Below are 18,796 nucleotides of genomic sequence, written 5' to 3' on the forward strand. Positions count from 1 at the left end.
TCTCTAGCTGCTCTTTTCTCCCTAGGTTGCCTTTAGGATTCCAACTTCTTCTCTTGGTCAGGAATACTGACAGGTCCTAACAGTTGAGGTACATCCAACCCTAGTGCAACCTTTGGTGATTGGGATTCATAGCACATCGTAAAGAGTGGTACCTCAACCACCACACGCAGGCACCAAGACAGATTCCAAAATGCAGCCTTAAGAATTGGCTACCTCATTCACAAGGGACAAAGATGTCTCCAGGATGCCTCAAGCAGAAGACATTTTATACATCATAACGCAGAACTGATTCGTTGCTAATCGGATGACAAAAATGCAACTTACTGGCTCTTCCAGATAGCTGCTTCTGGCCTATTCCCCGCTGTGCTTTCTTCATTAAAAGTTTCTTTTGAGGTGTGTCAGACCAGAATGTTAAAATACTCTGGAAGTTTCTGCCAAGGATTTTGATTAAAACCAAACAAACAAAAAGCCGACTCAGCTTGAAAACCCAGCCCCAAAGTCAGGAAAAAACAGCTTTGTGAAGTTTATGACATTGAATTATATAAGATACAACGACTACCCAGGACAGATTAACTTGGTGGAGCTGTGTTCAGCGAAGGAACCTCGGGGAGATCTGAAAACCAAGTAGGGTGAGTGGCAGGGAACTGGAAAACCAAGTGACTATTTTGCTGTCAGTTTTTGTGGACGGTCTCTTTTTTTGCCTGTGTTTGTTGTGTATGTGGGTTGCTTTTCAATTGCTCACGGCACCTTCCTTGAAGAGACAAATCTGAAAATCCAGCAGAAAGCTGCAAAAGAAGAACAGGTGGCAGGTCACACCTGCGCAAACCCCCAGAGGATATAGTGTCATGTCATTATTGCTGCTGAAAAAAATTCACATCCCAAAAGGACCGTGCCTCACGTTTTGATTCTCTGCCTTAAACTGTTACTCAAAAGGAAGAGGAAAATATGATCAAAGAAGGACAATTCTTATCTTCTATATTAGAATTAGAATTCTTTTATTGGCCAAGTGTGATTGGACACACAAGGAATTTGTTTTGCTGTAAATGCTCTCAGTGTCCATAAAAGAAAAGATACATTCGTCAAGAGTCAGGAATAATCTGGTACAACACTTAATGATAGTCATAGGGTACAATAAGCAATCAAATCATACTAGCAAACAGTCCATATAAATCGTAAGGACACAAGCGACAAAGTTACAGTTATACCGTCACAAGTTGGAGGGGATGGGTGATAAGGAGTGATGAGAAGATTAATAGTAATAGTAGTGCAGACTTTGTAAATAGTTGAACAGTGTTGAGGGAATTATTTGTTTAGCAGAGGGATGGCATTCGGGAGAAAACTGTCCTTGGTGTCTAGTTGTTCTGGTGTGCAGGGCTCTATAGCGTCGTTTTGAGGGTAGGAGTTGAAACAGTTTATGTCCAGGATGTGAGGGGTCTGTAAATATTTTCACAGCCCTCTTTTTGACTCCTGCAGTATACAGGTCCTCGATGGAAGGCAGGTTGGTAGTAATCATTTTTTCTGCAGTCCTAATTATCCTCTGCAGTCTGTGTCTGTCCTGTTGGGTTGCAGAACCAAACCAGACAGTTATAGAGGTGCAGATGATAGTCTTATCATATTGGCACATCTGGGAAAACCCGATTCTGAGAATTCCAGGTTTTCCCTTCCCAAAAGAGAAATCAAAGATCCACCCCCTGCATCCATTAGTCCATCACATGGTCCAACTGGAGACATTCCCCCCAGACACACCTCTCCGGGTGCAGGGTAACTTGTCCTTGAGTTATTGAGAAAGAATGTTGTTTAATCTTCTACCTTCTTATGAAATCCCTAAAGAATATCGATATAGATACATCCTCACAGGGCCATTGCATAATTCAGAAGAATCTACCTTCAGAGATGATTATCTCTAGTGAACCAGGACCAAAGGAAGTTTGGTGAAATGGAAGAGAAGGTTGAATGGGCAAACTGCTCAGATACTTTATCTGAAATTGTTCAACCTTCAACTTAAAAACATAGATGTTTCCCACCTTTTTTTGTCTTGTCCTGGTTTCCATTCCCTGGTACCATTCATCACTAAGGTGTCACGTTCATGTAGATGTTCTTCTAAGATGCAGATCTCCTAATTTAGCATTATGCCGTTGGATGTTCTCCGTGTGTTTTGGACTTCTGCTCCCACAGGTCATAGCCATTGGCCAAGTAAACCAGAATTAGTGGGAGTGGAAATCCCAACACATTTGGTGTGAGGTCCCCAAAAGCGAGCTGGGGAATTGTGTTACTCTCACAGCTTTGGGGTTGAGAGGTTCAGGGGGTTGTTGTTATTTTTCTCTTTAATCCCTCCCCTATTGAGATTTCATTGTGCCTTCAATCAATCTGAAATCAGGGCACATTAGCAACAATTGGCTGTCAAAACTGGATCATGTTTTAAATTGCTTGCCATGTTTTATTAGTGTCTTTAAATGAAATACTCAAGATTACAGACACTGAAAGACAATGCAAAACCTATTTCTGATTGACTGTATTTGAGCTTCAAGACAACAAATGCAATGAAGGGAATAGTTTTTTCTCTAAACCAGTCTTTAAAATGAAATTCTAAAGAGTTGGGAAAGAGGAAGTTTAAAACAAGACCTTGTCATCTCGGTCTCTTGTCTACAAGTGTCCTTCCCCAACCCCTGGAAATATAACTTCTTTAGCAGTGGCTACTGGTATATGAAATACTTCTAGCTGTGTATATTGGTTAGGTACCTAATTTATAGATCACTGAGTCCATCCATTGTCGATCTTTAATTTCTATCCTGATTTGTGGCATCAGCTGTGAGGATAGGGTTAACGAGAAACCAAGCAACTGTCGAGATTCTCAATCATCCCAGGTTTCCCCAAGGTGAATTTCCAAAAGGCAACTGGACTTTCTTCATTTTTTTTCTTTGAAAACATTTTGCTTCTCACGCAAGAAGCTTCTTCAGGTTTAACTAGAATTCAGTTCATTTAGAACTGAAGAAGTTTCTTGGATGAGAAGCCAAACAGGACTGATTAACAACTCATGAGAAATTCTTCCTCCATCCTCTAATGCAAACCCTTTCAAATCAAATGTCCTTGACAAACAATTTTGGAGGTTGGGTGGGATCCAAAGGCATCATCTTGGACCATCTAAGAATTAAAAAAAAAAAAGTTGGGAAACCATGCCTGGTCTGGAATCCTTTCCATTTGAGCCCAAATAATGGTTTGGTTTTGCTTTGATTTCCGACAGGTATTAAAACGGTATTTTCTGGACACCTTCACAAAAATGCTGGAGGAACGTACAAAGATCTCAACATGGTCGTTTCATCAGCCATTGGATGCCAGCTAGGAGAGGACTACCATGGAGTGCGGCTAGTATGGGTCACCGCAGAAAAGATAGAACATAAATACTACAGTCTAAGCGAGCTGAGTTTTCTCAAACTGTAGCATTTATGGACTATCTTTTCCATTTCTGTTTTGATTCCTGACACCCTCACCATTGTCCATGTTGGCTGGAGCTGCTGGGAGTTGTGTGCTTCAGCAGCAATTTTGAAGATCATCACCCTAAATCCCTCTCTCTAACTGAATGGCTAACCAGCACAACATCCATTTGATTGAAGCATCGATCGCGCAGTCTGGTTTGTCAATCCTCAAATCTTCCAGGAGAAGTAAATAAGAAGCATTTTATTCCAGTCCCAATAAAATAGAATTCCCTCATCTCTCCTGTTAGTCGATTGCTTTTCACCTTCGCGTCCGAGGAAATTCCACTGGGACTGTATTAACAATGCAGAGGAAGCTGGGGTCACACAATGTGTCTGAACACAACACACATCTTGTCCAGGGTAAGCCCGAGAGAACCATGAATAATCATTTAAATCTGAATCGTTAAACATCCGTTAATGGATGTTTCCTGAAGGAAGACGGTTGTCACAGTGAGAGAAATCTGTAAATGGGGTGGAAAAATCTGATTATGTTCTTTGCAAAATGCTAGTCTCCGGAGATTCCATCGCTGATCTCTTCCCATAAGCTGTGAGCAGTGGAGGCCATTCTCTTTTCAACAGCCTTAAACCATTGACCCAAGTCCACCATTTCCATTCACGCACAATTCTTGGGGTGTCATACCATTTTCCTAAACTTGGGATCCTCCAGATCTGTTAAAGTGTTCAATTCCCACTGAAGACTTTAGGGCTAGAAATTCTGGTCCAAAAAGGCTTGAGGGGGCACTAGGTTGAAGAAAACTGTTTGGAGTTGGCAAAATCCAAGCTTCCCGGTTGCGTTGTATCACAGCAGTGAGAATCTGGTGCTGAAATGGAGGATCTTTGTAAAGAAGGTCAACATTTGTGTGAGCAGGGAACGTCTAAGGGATCAACATTCTCAACATCCAAGAGATCCACATTTAGAGTTCTTTTGGCATTAATAACTGAGTACACTCAGATCAATCGCTAAATGTAACTGACGATGACTAGTCAATCTTAACAGTGCAACCCCCCCACAGCACACACAATGTCTGTGACTTTCTCTGGACAATTAACAATGGGGTCTTTAGTGCTCTCTGAGCTTGGTTGTTTTCTTGCAGACGTTTTATGGCCCAGCTAGGTCCCGTCATCCGTGCTAGAAGGGAACGGGGTTTGCCGTTGTCATATCGATTAAGTTATCTAATTTGGTCATCCCAAAGGTGCTGTTTTTTTCAAAAGGCAACTGGACTTCCTTTGTTCTTCCTTGAAGACATTTCACTTCTCATCCAAGAAGCTTCTTCAGTCCTGACTTGAAGAAGGAGCTTCTCGGATGAGAAACTAGAAGCTTCTTCTGAAGTCAGAACTGAGGAAGCTTCTTGGATGAGAAGCGAAATGTCTTCAAGGAAGAACAAAGGAAGTCCAGTTGCCTTTTGAAAAAAACAGCACCTCTGGGCTAACCATGACCTGGAGTCTCTATAGTCATTGAGTTTGGCAATGAAACATCTGCACGAAAACCCCCAAGCAAAGAGAACGCCATGGACCTCAAAGTGCAATTCTGAGCTACAAACGCTCTCTTCTATCGGTACAAGAATCAGCTGCAAACCAATTTACCTGTTAGTGACTTGAGCCAAGAAATGGCTCATTGTTCCATGCGTCCACATGGTTTCATTCCCAAGCCCACTGCAGATCCCAAATTCATGGAATTCTGCTCCCTAAGAAAAGATGCACCCGGGGCGTGGCACAAAGGCAACGCAGTCAAATAAGCAACAAAGAGTCCCTTTATTATCTCCAACTTTGCCCCCAATGTCCAGGTTACCTTCAGCTGGAGAAAAACTCTCCCAGGAACAACCTTTGACTGTAGAAAATCCAGTCCAAAACAAGGTACATACAAACTGTAACTAGAAATCCAAACAAACCAAGCTGACGTAATTAATTTGACGGGGCAGGAGAAGGAATTTCAGACTTGAAAGCACGGCAAAACTCACACAGTTGGGAAGATGCCAGGAACACAGATAAGCCACAACGATACCAGATAAATTCACATTTGCTCCCAACAACTGCGCTGTGCGCAGCTTCCTCTTTTATACACTGTGTTCCCAGCTGTGGCTAAGGAAGGGAATCGGGGCCCTTTCCTCCCCTGTAAGCCACGCAACCCACGTTGCTCCCTTCTCCGTTCCTGCATGCCCTAGGATGAAGAGGGGGTGGGCCTGGGTCTTCCTCTAAATTCCCTCTCCCTTGCTCTACCTCTCCCCTACTCTGCCCAGCCGGACTTTGCCCTTCCCCAGTTTCTGCCACAGCCAACGATTCAGATTCCAACAGGGGCATGACACACTTTTAGATGCTGCTTATGGTTTACCTTTAGTGCTTAGAAACATTTTTTTTTCCTTCCCGATTCTCCTCTCCACAGGAGTGTAGAGAATGGAACAACATAATTGTAAACGGGTGGTTTTAAACCATCAGTTCACAGAGATTCCTTGATTTCATTTTAATTCGAAGGGAGCATTGAAAAGACCTGTTGTTTTTATTAGTTTCCCTAGTTTAATGTGTTCCAATTTCATGGAACACTATGTGTGCACAGTGATGCACATGAAAGAATAATAATAATGTGTGGCTGAATATCACCTCTGCTTACACTTCCAAAGTCATAAGTGCTTGCATCAGTACATTTTCACACACACACAAGGTGCATACATAGTGGAGAAATGTCTATTCCTTGGTCATCCCTATTTGCAACGTGAATCCAGCTAAATTCCAAAAGACCCATTTTTCCCCCTAAATCGTAGGTCCGAGTTCACTTGACTTTCAACTAGCGTAGAGGGGATGAAAGATAGGGTGTCCTTGCTTTACCTTTTCTTTTAAAAATATCCTTTTCCTATGGTTTGTGACAGACTTTGTTGGGTGAAATATTAAATGTTGTTACAGCTATATTACCGAGGGCAAGTGTGATGCTCAGCAGTATCGGTAGTGTAAAAATTGAATAAATGCTCGTTTCTGCTTAAGTTGTAAAGGATTTCTCTCACATATATACCATCCATCCATCCATTAATTATTTTTTTCCCTCCAAGCATTTATACGTTGCTTGATGGAAATAAAACCAGCTACAATTGTTGTAAAGGATTTTTCAAACACATGCACACCCCATCCATCCATCCATCCATCCATCCATTAATTCTCCTTTTTTACAAGCAGTTATACATTGCTTGATGGAAATAAAACCAGCTACAATTGTACAGGATTTTTCTCACATGCATACACCATCCATCCATCCATCCATCCATTAATTCTCTTTTTTTTTTACAAGCATCTATACATTGCTTGATGGAAATAAGATTGGTTACACTGTTTTTACGTAGCTTACCTTTCAATCTGTTGGACCCATGGAAATCAATAAAAACGTGAGTGAAAAATCTCTCACCTTGACCATTTTTATATGCAAAACAGGTAAAAAATACCCCAACCCTATTTCCATATGCAGCTGCTATTTTTAGGTGTAGAGGTATGATGTTCATGCCTAATGCCTATTTGCAGGAAAACGAAATTGGTGAAAATTACTTTCCATTAGAAGGGAAATTGCTGTGGGCTGTAATTCAAGGTTTTCTGCTTATTACAAGGGGCTCTATAAAGTGCAGTGATTTCATATCAAGATGTCTTCGGGTGCCAATGGTATGCCAAGTCTTTTACTGAGGAGAGCCAGGAAAAAGGGCAAAAACAATGGACTTGAAATAACAAATTCACAGCAGAAACTTTGATGCTGCGTGTACAACACTTCTGACTTGCACACGAAACTTTGCTTTGCCAAGCTAATTTCTTGCTTTCTGTACAAAACCACAGGTGTTCTCTTTCTTTGCCTGATCCTAGAGATAAGGAGCTTTCTGTTCTGGTCCTCTATCTATCTATCTATCTATCTATCTATCTATCTATCTATCTATCTATCTATCTAATCTCTCATCTACCTCTATGTATCATCTATCTGTCTATCATCTATCTATCTATCTATCTATCTATCTATATCTATCTATCTATCTATCTATCTATCTATCTATCTATCTATCATCTAATCTATCTATCTATCTAATCTATCTATCTATCTATCTATCTATCTATCTATCTATCATCTATCTATCTCATCTCTATCATCTACCCCTATGTATCATCTAGCTATCTCTCTATCTATCTATCTCATTTCTATTATCTATCTACATCTATCTAGCCATCCATCCATCCATCCATCTATATCATCTCTATCATCAATTTACCTCTGTATCATCTATCTTTCTTCTATCTATCTCATCTATCATCTACCTCTATATCTATCTCATCTCTATCATCTACCTCTATGTATCATCTATCTATCTCATCTATCTCATCTCTATCAACATCTATCTATCTCATATCTATCTATCTCATCTATCTACCTCTGTATCATCTATCTTTCATCTAACTCATCTCTATCATCTACCTCCATCTATCATCTATCTCATCTCTATCATCTACATCTATCTATCCATCCATCCACCCACCTATATCATCTCTATCATCTATCTATCTATCTATCTATCTATCTATCTATCTATCTATCTATCTATACCTAATCATCTATCTACCTCTATTTATCATCTATTTATCTAGCTTTCATCTAAAATTTATTGATCACCCATCTTACCACAAGGTAACTAATTATTCCCAATTCTTGCCTTATCTAGGAGCCCAGTACCTGTTGGACACTTAAAACATGTAGACCTCCACTTACAACCCAAAGCACTGAAAAAAGTGGTTGTCTTGAAAGCCTTTGGGCCCACAAGAGATCTTGTCCAAGCCACCTTGAATTCCATAACTCACTTAACAACTGCACTGATTCACTTAACAACTGTGGCAAGGAAACGTGTAAAATGGGGCAAAACTCACTTAACAAAATGTCTCAGTTAGCAACAGAAATGTTGGGCTCCATTGTCACCATAGGTCAAGGACTTCCTGTAACAAATCTGTAGAATAGGCAGTGGGTTGAACACTGAAAACGTTGAAGACTACCTGTATTTTAATTACAAACTCTTGGCCAACTCCCTGTTGCAATTCGATTTCCATCTGCAAAGGGGGAGAACTTGGACTGGCTCCAGCTGGCCAATTTTTTTTTTTTTTTAAATGCAAGTTTAATGCTGATTTTGATGCCTCTCCTAATCAGAAAGTGGCAGTGACCTGTGTGGTCACACAGCACTTCGCCTTCATTTGTTTATGTAGAACAACATAACTCCTGCTGAGCAGAGTTAGGAAACAAACCACCCACAGAGACGCTCTAATTATCACCAAAGGAAACAAGCTTTTGATCCGCAGACGGTGGTATTTCTCTCTTCCCAAAATGACTGTCAGCTGTGAATACAGGTAGTCCTCGACTTGCAACAGTTCATTTAGTGACCGTTCAAAAGCCACGGGTATTCTCTTTCTCTCTGGCGTGGAGGTGGCGCTCTCGCCTCTCACAATCAGGAGGAGCTGTGAGTTTGATCCTCGGGAGAGGCAGATATTTCTCTCTCTGCCGAACAAAACTCCTCATTGGCAACGGGAAGGTCATCCGGCCGGTAAACACTCTGCTAGCTCTGTTCAGTTGCCCAGGCTCCACCCTGCAAGGGATTATGGGGTCGCTTAAATAACGATGATGATGGTGGTGTTGATGATGATGATGATGATGATTCAGTGACTGTTCGAAGTTACAACGGCACTGGAAAAAAGTGACTTATGACCATTTTGCACAGTTATGACCTTTCCAGCATCCCCGTGCTCGTGCGATCAAAATTCAGATTGAACTGGTTCATATTTATGACGGTTGCTGTGTCCCTGGATCACGTGATTCCCTTTTGCAATCTTCTGACGAGCGAAGTTGATGGGGAAGCCAGATTCGCTTAACAACCGGGTGACTAACTTATCAACCACAGTGATTCACTTAACAACTGGGGCGAGAAAGGTTGTAAAATGGAGCAAAATTCACTTAACCCATGTTTCACTTCACAACAATCGTTTGGGGCTCAATTGTGCTCGTACGTCGAGGACTACCCATACAGTTCTTAAAGCAAAGGGAGTCCAACTCTGGCAACTTTTAAGGTCTTCTAGTCCAACCCCCTGCTCAAAGAGCAGGAGACCCTATACCATTTCGGACATTATTTGTTGTGAAGACGGATGGTTGGCATTGCAGCTGGCGTTGGGCAGGAAAAGCTGCCCAAAACATTGATCTGGAATCACACAAGATCAATTGGATACCCCTGAATCAGACCAGATCATTTAGATCCAGCTGAATGTCTCGTCAAAATTGCTTCCTCCCAACCCCTTCCGAAAACCAATTCCCGAAACCACAGGTGGTATTCAGCCGGTTTGGACCGGATCTGGAGAACTGTTCTGACCCAACCAGGTTCCCAAAGAGTAAACACAGACAAAGGCAGCAGCCCCCATCTTTTAAGGTTTAATAACAAATTCTGTTCTGAAGGCTGCTTTCCCCTAATTAGCTCCAACAAGAAAGAGCCTTGCCAAGGTGTTTGTCAAGGCTGCCAAAAACTCAGAGATAAGAACTAATTTACAAGATTCTCCAAACACGAACTAAAATGTCCACCAGTTGAGCTTCAGAGCTTCTTTGCTGTCTGCAAAGAACACTTTTCCAAACCTGGCTTTTATCCTCTTGAGGGAGGGGCCATTACCTTGCAGCCTTACTCCCGAGTCGCCTGTGCTGCTGTAATTGTTCTTTCCTCCGAGTAATCCTTCGTGCACGTGCACTTGGCACAGGCTCCTCGGGAACCTCCTCGTCACTGCTGCCAGCCCCCACAATCTCTGAAGGCAGCTAGTCCACTCCCTGATGGTCCTGTCCCCTCATCAGAGTCCTCGCTCTCCTCAGCCAGCACCTGCTGCCTCCTAACCACAACAAGAACCGGTAGCAAAAATTTTGGATAGTTTGGAGAACCGGACAATCCCGCCTCTGACTGGCCCTGCCCCCATCTATTCTCTGCCCCCCCCCCCATTGAGTCCCAGATGATTGGCTGGGTCTCCTTTGGTTGCCCTGCACAGGAGAACAGAGCTGGAAAGCAGGTTAGTGGGGTGGGGAGGGAATGGGAATTTTGCAGTATATCCTCCCCTGCCACGTCCACCAAGCCACGCCTACCAAGCCACGCCCACAGAACCGGTAGTAAAAAAAATTGAATCCCCCCCATTGCCTGAAACCTTGGCCAAGTCCAGCAGCCCACCTGACCTCGGATCTTTGCTGCAGGACATCTGAAGTGGGCTTTGGAGAACCCTGATGTTCAAGACAATTTGGGGAGGGGGGAGTGGCTTTTCATTTGTGCCCCCCCACCTCCCACGATCAGCTGCCAAAAGTCCTTCAAAACGCTTTGCTTCACAGCCCCCGTAGGGTGAATTAGTACAAAGAGACTTTTCTCCTGCCAAATTGCCCAACTGGGTCAGGACTTCACAAAAGAGACGGTTATTTCTTCTCATAAAGCCGCTGCCTTATTGTGCGAACCTCTTTTGTTGTGGTTTCTTTCTGTTTTGCAGGAACAGCCGGGCATCAAATTTTAATTCCTCCATTGAAAGTGCAGGAGGATAAGAACTAATTTACAAGATTCTCCAAACACGAACTAAGATTTCCACCAGTTTATTTTTCTTCCCCCCCCCCCGACACATCCTGCAAAATAAAACGCCTTTGCGGTGTGATCAAATGAACTCCGGCTTTTGTTACAGGTAGCAACAAAACAAAAGGAGCGAGAGAGAGCCAAGGTAGAAGGTTACATGCTGAGAAGCCGTGAAATCGTGTGGTTTTTTTCCCTCCCTGCTATTTGATCTTGATGTCTATTGTGGCCCTAGGAGGGCCTTTTCCCAGCCTTTTGAAGTACTTTAGAAGAGTCCAATACGACTTCCCTCGCAAATATATTTATTGTCAGGGCTCCGGGATTCACCCCCATTTAAATCATGAGCCTCTAGCCAGATCTTTTAGGGCTTAAAGAAGATTTATTAGGAGTGAACATGCCGGCGCTGCCTGGGTGTAGCCAACTCTGAGGCACATCATTCATTGTCACCCTTGACCCTGGTTTTCCCCCACCCCTCTGGGTGTATCGTAATTCATATTCTCCAATGGGACACACCCATAGCCAAGAATCATCAATCATGCTCTCCAGTTAGAATTTTGTGCGGCATCAACTTCAGTCACCTAGTTACTATCTTTGAAAACATTTATGGAATGCATTTATTGGGAGTTAACATGTCTGGCACTGCCTGGGTGTAGCCGACTGAGACACATCATTCACTGTCACCCTTGACCCTGGTTTTCCCCCCACCCACCCCGGGTGTATCATGATTCATATTCTCCAATGGGACACATCCATAGCCAAGAGTCATCAATCATGCTCTCCAATTATAACATTGTGCGCCAGAAACTTCAGTCGCCTAGAAATTATCCATGAAAGCATTTAAGGAATGCACTACTTTCCCCCACTCCCTTTTTGCTGGCAACTTTTAAAAGACCAGAGAAATATTTTATGAGTTGACATTTATAAGAGGATAATCCCACGGTGTAGAAGATCCTTCAGTCGATTGTGGGTTAGCATGAGTTTGTTTGTTTATTGATTGAATTGATATTGCCACCTGTTCGCCTATGGTGACTCGAGGCGGCTTACAGAATGTAAAACCACATTTAAAACAATAAAAGCTAACAAAAAGAATCACATAAATTAATATAGTACAATAGAACAAAATCACCCCCAACTCCCACCTGCGAGCCTCGACGACAGCAGATCACACGAGCCATTTGATGGGCTCCGTCCTGCTCCGGGTTCCCCAGGCCCGCTGGCAGAACCAGGTCTTCAGCGCCTTCTGGAAGAGTATTAGAGAGGGGGCCATTCTAATCTCTGGGGGGGATGATATTCCAGAGAAAGGGAGCCACCACGGAGAAGGCCCTTCTTCTGAGTCCCACCAGGTGTATCTCCCTCGGGGATGGGACCCACAACATTCCCTGCCTTCCCGCTCTGATGGGTCAAGTAGATGTGACCGGCAAGAGATGTTCCCTCAGATAACCTGTTATCCAAGTTAGATTGGGGACCCAATCTTTTGCAGGGGGAACTTTGTGTCCCTTAGAAGAAGAGGGAGTCAAGTTATTCAGAAGGCAGGACAAGAAGCAATGGATGGAAACTAATCAAGGAGAGAAGCAACATAGAGCTAAGGAGAAATTTCCTTTCAGTGAGGACAATTAATCAGTGGAACAACTTGCCTCCAGAAGTTGTGGATGCTCCAACACTGAAGGTTTTTAAGTAGAGATTGGATAACCATCTGTCTGAAATGGTATGGGGTTTCCTGCCTGAGCAAGGGGTTGGACTAGAAGACCTCCAAGATCCCTTCCAACTCTGTTATCTAGTTATTTGAAAATTACAGGGGAAGTTAACTGGGCCAGAGCAAAAATACCACCTACAGAATGTAAATTAATCATTAATCTATAGCCAGTGCATATATAAAGAAAATAGTTATTCTTGGAGTCTTTAGTGGACAACCAGCTAAATATGAGCCAGCCGTGTGCAGCAGAAGCCAAAAAAGCTAATGCAATCCTAAGTTGCATTAACAGAGGGATACAATCAAGATCAAGGGAGGTACTAATACCACTCTATAAAGCCTTAGTAAGACCACACCTAGAGTACTGCATACAGTTTTGGTCACCACATTATAAAAATGATGTTGAGACTCTAGAAAAAGTACAGAGAAGAGCAACCAGGATGATTAGGACGCTGGAGAGTAAAACATATGAAGAACGGTTGCAGGAACTGGGCCTGGCTAGTCTAGTGAAGAGAAGGACCAGGGGAGACAGGAGAGCAGTCTTCCAATATTTGAGGGGCTGCCACAGAGAGGAGGAAGGGGTCAAGCTACTCTCCAAGGCACCTGAAGGCCAGACAAGGAATAATGGATGGAAACTGAACAAGGAGAGATTCAACCTGGAAATAAGGAAAAACTTTCTGACAGTGAGAACAATGAACCAATGGAACAGAAGTTGCCCTCGGAAGTTATGGGAGCGTCATCCCTGGAGGCTTTCAAGAAGAGATTGGACTGCCATCTGTCAGAAATGCTGTAGGGTCTCCTGCTTGGGCGTCGGGGGGGGGGTTGGACTAGATGACCTACAAGGTCCCTTCCAACTCTGTTAATCTGTTATCTGTTAGCGACAAAAGGAAACCTGGCCGTCAAAGAACATGGTGGCTGGACACCATCAAAGCTGAACCCAAACCACAGGGTAGAACAATTCAAAGAAGTAGTGCAAAGATCGGAAGATGCGGAGACACCTGGCTCATAAAATCACCAAAAGTCAGACACAACGGAATGGATAGCATCATCATCATGTATTTAAATATTTCACTTCTGTATTTCACTTCTTGGAAGCAACTCCAGCATCTGGCTTGTCTATTGTGACCCTTGGAATCTAGTTATTTATGACCCCACCTTGTTGACACTAGCTCAGTCTCTCCTTTGATCTGGGGCCGTAAATCTTCCGCTTAGCTTCGGATCACTCAACTTGGAAAGTTGCCTTGTCCATCCACGTCTTATCTACAGAAATTGCCGTTTCCTTTCGCCTCTCCCTTTGCACATTCAGACTTGCAGGGCTCCTGCAATACTTACAATAAAATAGCGTTCGCATTCGCATCTTTGGTTTCCTGATCTGGCTGAAAATGGGAGACACCCCTGCAGGAGGTCCCAATTAGACATCCCAAAAGAAGATAACAGCAAGATGCTCATCCAAACCACAGTCCCTTCTAGCACTGATGATGATACCTAGTTTGGTAATGAAAAGTCTGCATGGAGACCACCAAGTTCAGAGAGCGCCAAGGCGTCTTATACTCACAATACTAGCCAGGGTGCTTTGGTATCCTCTTGGCCTACTAACGCTAAAAGAAGCACTGAGAACCAACAATATCACGATAATGGATTTAGATGTGGAGTTCTTGGTGCTCCGAGCTTGATTGTTGATTTGCAGACATTTCATTACTCAAATGTCTGCAAACAAATAATAAAACTCAGATGGCCCCGAGAAGTCCTAAGTCCAACCCTGAGCTACAGATATTCTTGTCTACTGGAATTTAGGTGCGTTAATTGAAAGGAACTGAGTAGTAATGCTATTCAACTTTGTTTCCCCACCCCGCCGTGCAATATTGCATGACGAAATTAAATAAACAGGACTGGGGGAGGTACCTATTTCTCCAGAAGGTGAATTCTTCTAGCACGGATTGGCAAGAGGCAGGGAAGAGATAATTCATTTTGCTATGTTAGTCTATTACATTTTCCTCCTCTGCTTTTCAAAAACATTATCCTAAAATCAATAGTGTTTGCATTATTCAGATGTCTCATTCCTTGGCTGCCAAGAGACAGGAAGGTTAAAATGACAAAGAGGTCTCATCTCGACAGATTATTCATGGTCTCATCTCATTATCTTCTGTTAAATAGGGCTTTGTAAAATCAATAGCACAGAATCCTTTTCCTCCTTAAAAGCAATCTATTTGTGCTTTTCCTTCTTATCCCTTCTCTTATTTTGGTGGGTGGGTGGGTGGGAGGGAGGAGGGGAGGAGAGTTTTTATTTGATCCGCGATACATAAATGAGCTTTGGGAACTAATCAGGTTCAATATTTGGAAGAGGGGTTAGAATCAAATCCTGAGTTGACGGAACTGAACGTGGTTCAAGAATTCCGAAGAGGGAAACCCCACAATTCCTTTGGGGGCTGGGACCAATTATTTAAGCTGGAGCTGATTGCCTTGGCTTCCCTTAGAGCAGGGGTCGGCAACCCATGGCTCTGGAGCCACATGTGGCTCTTTCCTCCCTGTCGCTGCTCGGTAAAAGGAAAAAGGAGGCCGCGCTAGGAGGAGACTCTATGGTAGGGGAACTGGACTTCCCGTCAGCTCCACAATTGAACGAGGGACTTCCACTTAGGACAGTGATGGCTAACCTTTCTGGGCTCCTGGGCTGATAATTGCATGCGCACTTGTGCGCACGCTCTCACATGCTAGCACCCAGAAGGCAATGCACGCGGGTCCTCCCTACACCCCCTGTGCATGCGTGCATGACCTTCCCCCGCATGTCATGCATCTCTGCACATGCATGTGTGACCTCCCACGTGCGCCATGCCTCTCTGCGCATGCATGAGCAGTGAGTATCTCTGTGCATGCGTGTGCATCTCCTGCACACCGCCTGCCCTCCCCCCACATGCATGCCAGATACCCGACAATCAGCTGTTTTCCTTTTACCAACCAGCGACAGGGAGCTGCAGCAGAGGGATGAAAGAGCCACATGCGGCTCCAGAGCCATGGGTTGCTGACCCCTGCTGTAAGGGCAGTGCTCTGGGTGAATGTCAATCTTTCTAGCTAGCCAAGAAGCCTTGTTGAATGTCACTCATCTTGGTTCCTTGTCATTAAAAGCTTCTTTCTGGCAGCTCTGCTTCGTTATTCAATTATTTCTTCAAAGTGCTAACTCCAACAGGGGAGTATTTCCTCCCAACAGCAGTGTAAAAAGCTTAAAACAACCCTTCCCCTTTAAGAAAGTACCAGTAAAGGAAAAAAAAGAACCTCCTTTGGAGACAGTAAGTCTAGGCACACTGCCAAGAGTGTAAGAAGGGTGGAAAAAACAAAAGGAGATTTCTTCCAACAATTGGTTCTTCGAACTACTTAGAAAGTTAACAGCCGGTTCTAGAGAATAGGTGAGAACCAGTAGAATCCCACCCCTGACTTAGTCTTATATACTACCCGATAGTACTTTACAACAGTGGCTCCCAATCGTTTGGGCACCGGGGACCGGTTCCATGGAGAGAGGTTTTTTCCATGGACCGGAGGGGGTGTGGTTTTGCATCCCATGGATGGGACTTCGCTTGTTTGCATGGACCGATTTCTGGCATGCCGCAGACTGCTGCCAGTCCATGGACTGGGGGTTGGGGACCCTTGCTTTATAGTATCTCAGAAAGATTGGGGGAAACCTTGGGATGTTGATGGGTCAAGAGCAAAGTCAAGAGCAAAGTCTTAAAAACCTCCAGTCACGGAGCACCCACAACTCTCCTCACTATCAGTAAATTTCTCCTTAGTTCTAGGTTGCTTCTCTCCTTGATTTGTTTCCATTCGTTGTTTCTTGTCCTGCCTTCAGGTGCTTTGGAAAATAGATCGATTCCCCTTGAAGACAAAGTCAAAGACAAATTCCTTGTGTATCTAACCACACTTGGCCAATAAAGAATTATATTCTACTCTACTCTATCCTTTCCTATTCTATTCTCTATTCTATTCTAATTTCTATTCTATCTCTCTATTCTAATTTCTATTCCTATTCTATTCTATTCTATTCTATTTCTCTCTTCTCTTCTATTTTTCTACTATTCTAATTTCTATTCATATTCTATTCTATTTCTCATTCTATTCTATTCTAATTTCTATTCTAATTTCTATTCCTATTCTATTTTAGTTCTCTATTCTATTTCTTATTCTACTCTATTTTATTTCTCTGTTCTGTTCTAATTTATATTCTATCTCTCTATTCTAATTTCTATTCCTATTCTATTCTAGTTCTTATTCTATTCTATTTTATTTCTCTTCTATTTTTCTACTATTCTAATTTCTATTCATATTCTATTCTATTTCTTATTCTATTCTATTCTATTCTATTCTATTCTATTCTATTCTAATTTCTATTCCTATTCTATTCTATTTCTCTATTCTATTTCTTATTCTACTCTATTTTATTTCTCTGTTCTGTTCTAATTTATATTCTATCTCTCTATTCTAATTTCTATTCCTATTCTATTCTAGTTCTTTTTCTATTCTATTTTATTTCTTATTCTATTCTATTTCTTATTCTATTCTATTCTATTTCTCTATTCTATTCAAATTTCTATTCCTATTCTATTCTATTTCTCATTCTATTCTATTGTATTCCTGGTCTGACTGAATGTCGCTACCACAGAAATTGCAGAACCTGCAAAGGATTTTCTGACAGACAGGAACTAGTACAACATTTTTTCAGAGGTATTTTAGAAGGGCAGGAAAGGATTGGATGGTTCAGAAGAGGAGAACGGCACGCACAGTATGATTTGTAACTGTTTCACGAGCTCGAATATTATGCTCGGTGGTAGCAGAGCTACCAAGCAATCTATCCCCTTTCCTTGCGCCTGGCAAAATTCACAATCCTCTCCTTCTCTCGCTCACTTTATCACTCCTGTGGTGTTTTTCTTTTAAACATTTGTCTTGTCCTGCCTTCCCTCTTTTTCTGCCCACACCCACCCACCAGCATGCAACAGCATAAAAATGAATAAATAAAACGGCAAGCGGCCACTGTAGCAGGTCTTGGAAGCTGTGGCTCCATTCAGAGCTCCACTCTCTGAGCCGAAGACAGTCAGATCCTGGCTGGGTCAAGGCATTTGTCTGTGGGAGGCTCAGAAACCATTGCCCCCCCCCCCACGGGCCCAGTTCCACACTCAAATGTTCAAAAGGCCAGCAATGGATTCTGACATCAGCTCTGCTTGGGGCAAAGAGGTGTATTTCCAACTCTGAGGGCCATCCGGGGTCTTCAAGGTACCAAACCTCCAGGAGTTGCTATCAAATTGAAATGATGAAAATAGGAGACTAGAGGATAACAAGGTGAAGTAGGAGGTCTCCCTGCACTTGAACTCAATGCTGGATGGCTTCATGACACAACCATGGAGTTTGTTTGGCAGCAATAGGTGAGTGGTTTGGAATATCTACTTTCTCTCTCTCTCTCTCTCTCTCTCTCTCTCTCTCTCTCTCGTCAACCTTTTTATACCTACCGCCCAATTTTGTATCTCTGTTAGTCGTAAAATTTTCTCTAACCGCCCACCGATTCCACAGTAATGGTGATTTATAAAGTAGGGGACAAAACCCCTACTGCCCACCATGAAAGCTGGAACGCCCACTAGTGAGCGGTAGGGACCAAGTTGATTACTACTGATCTATATCATCTATCATCTGTCTCTACCTCTGTCATCTATATCATCCATCATTTATCTACCTACTTACCTACCTACCCACCTATCTGTCTCATCTCTTTTATCTATATCATCCATCATTTATCTACCTACCTCTCTATCTATCCCTATCATCTCTACATGTCTATCATCTATATCATCCATAATTTATCTACCTACCTATCATCTATCTATCCCTATCATCTCTATCTATCTATATCATCCATCATTTATCTACCTACCTATCATCTATCTATCCCTATCATCTCTATCTATCTATATCATCTATATCATCCATCATTTATCTACCTACCTATCATCTATCTATCATCTATCTATCCCTATCATCTATCTATCTCATCTATATCATCCATCATTTATCTACCTACCTACCTATCA

The 18,796-nt window shown here is 42.7% G+C and overlaps 2 protein-coding genes across 2 annotated transcripts in view; one reads left to right on the forward strand and one right to left on the reverse strand.

Moving 5' to 3' along the window:
- The window catches only part of CPPED1 (calcineurin like phosphoesterase domain containing 1), a 28,703-nt gene extending 24,995 nt beyond the window's left edge, over positions 1 to 3,708 (forward strand). The window contains exon 4 of the mRNA XM_026682485.2: positions 3,242 to 3,708. Coding sequence (XP_026538270.1) covers positions 3,242 to 3,438 — 197 coding nt within the window. The 3' untranslated portion in view covers positions 3,439 to 3,708. The remainder of the gene's footprint in view (positions 1 to 3,241) is intronic.
- SNX29 (sorting nexin 29) overlaps positions 1 to 18,796 on the reverse strand; it is a 198,504-nt gene that overhangs the window by 6,633 nt on the left and 173,075 nt on the right. The window lies entirely within an intron of this gene.

This window comes from Notechis scutatus, chromosome 12 (genome assembly GCF_049901735.1).
Source record: "Notechis scutatus isolate UNSWTSFEM ecotype Mainland chromosome 12, rNotScu1.2, whole genome shotgun sequence".
Taxonomy (NCBI): domain Eukaryota; kingdom Metazoa; phylum Chordata; class Lepidosauria; order Squamata; family Elapidae; genus Notechis; species Notechis scutatus.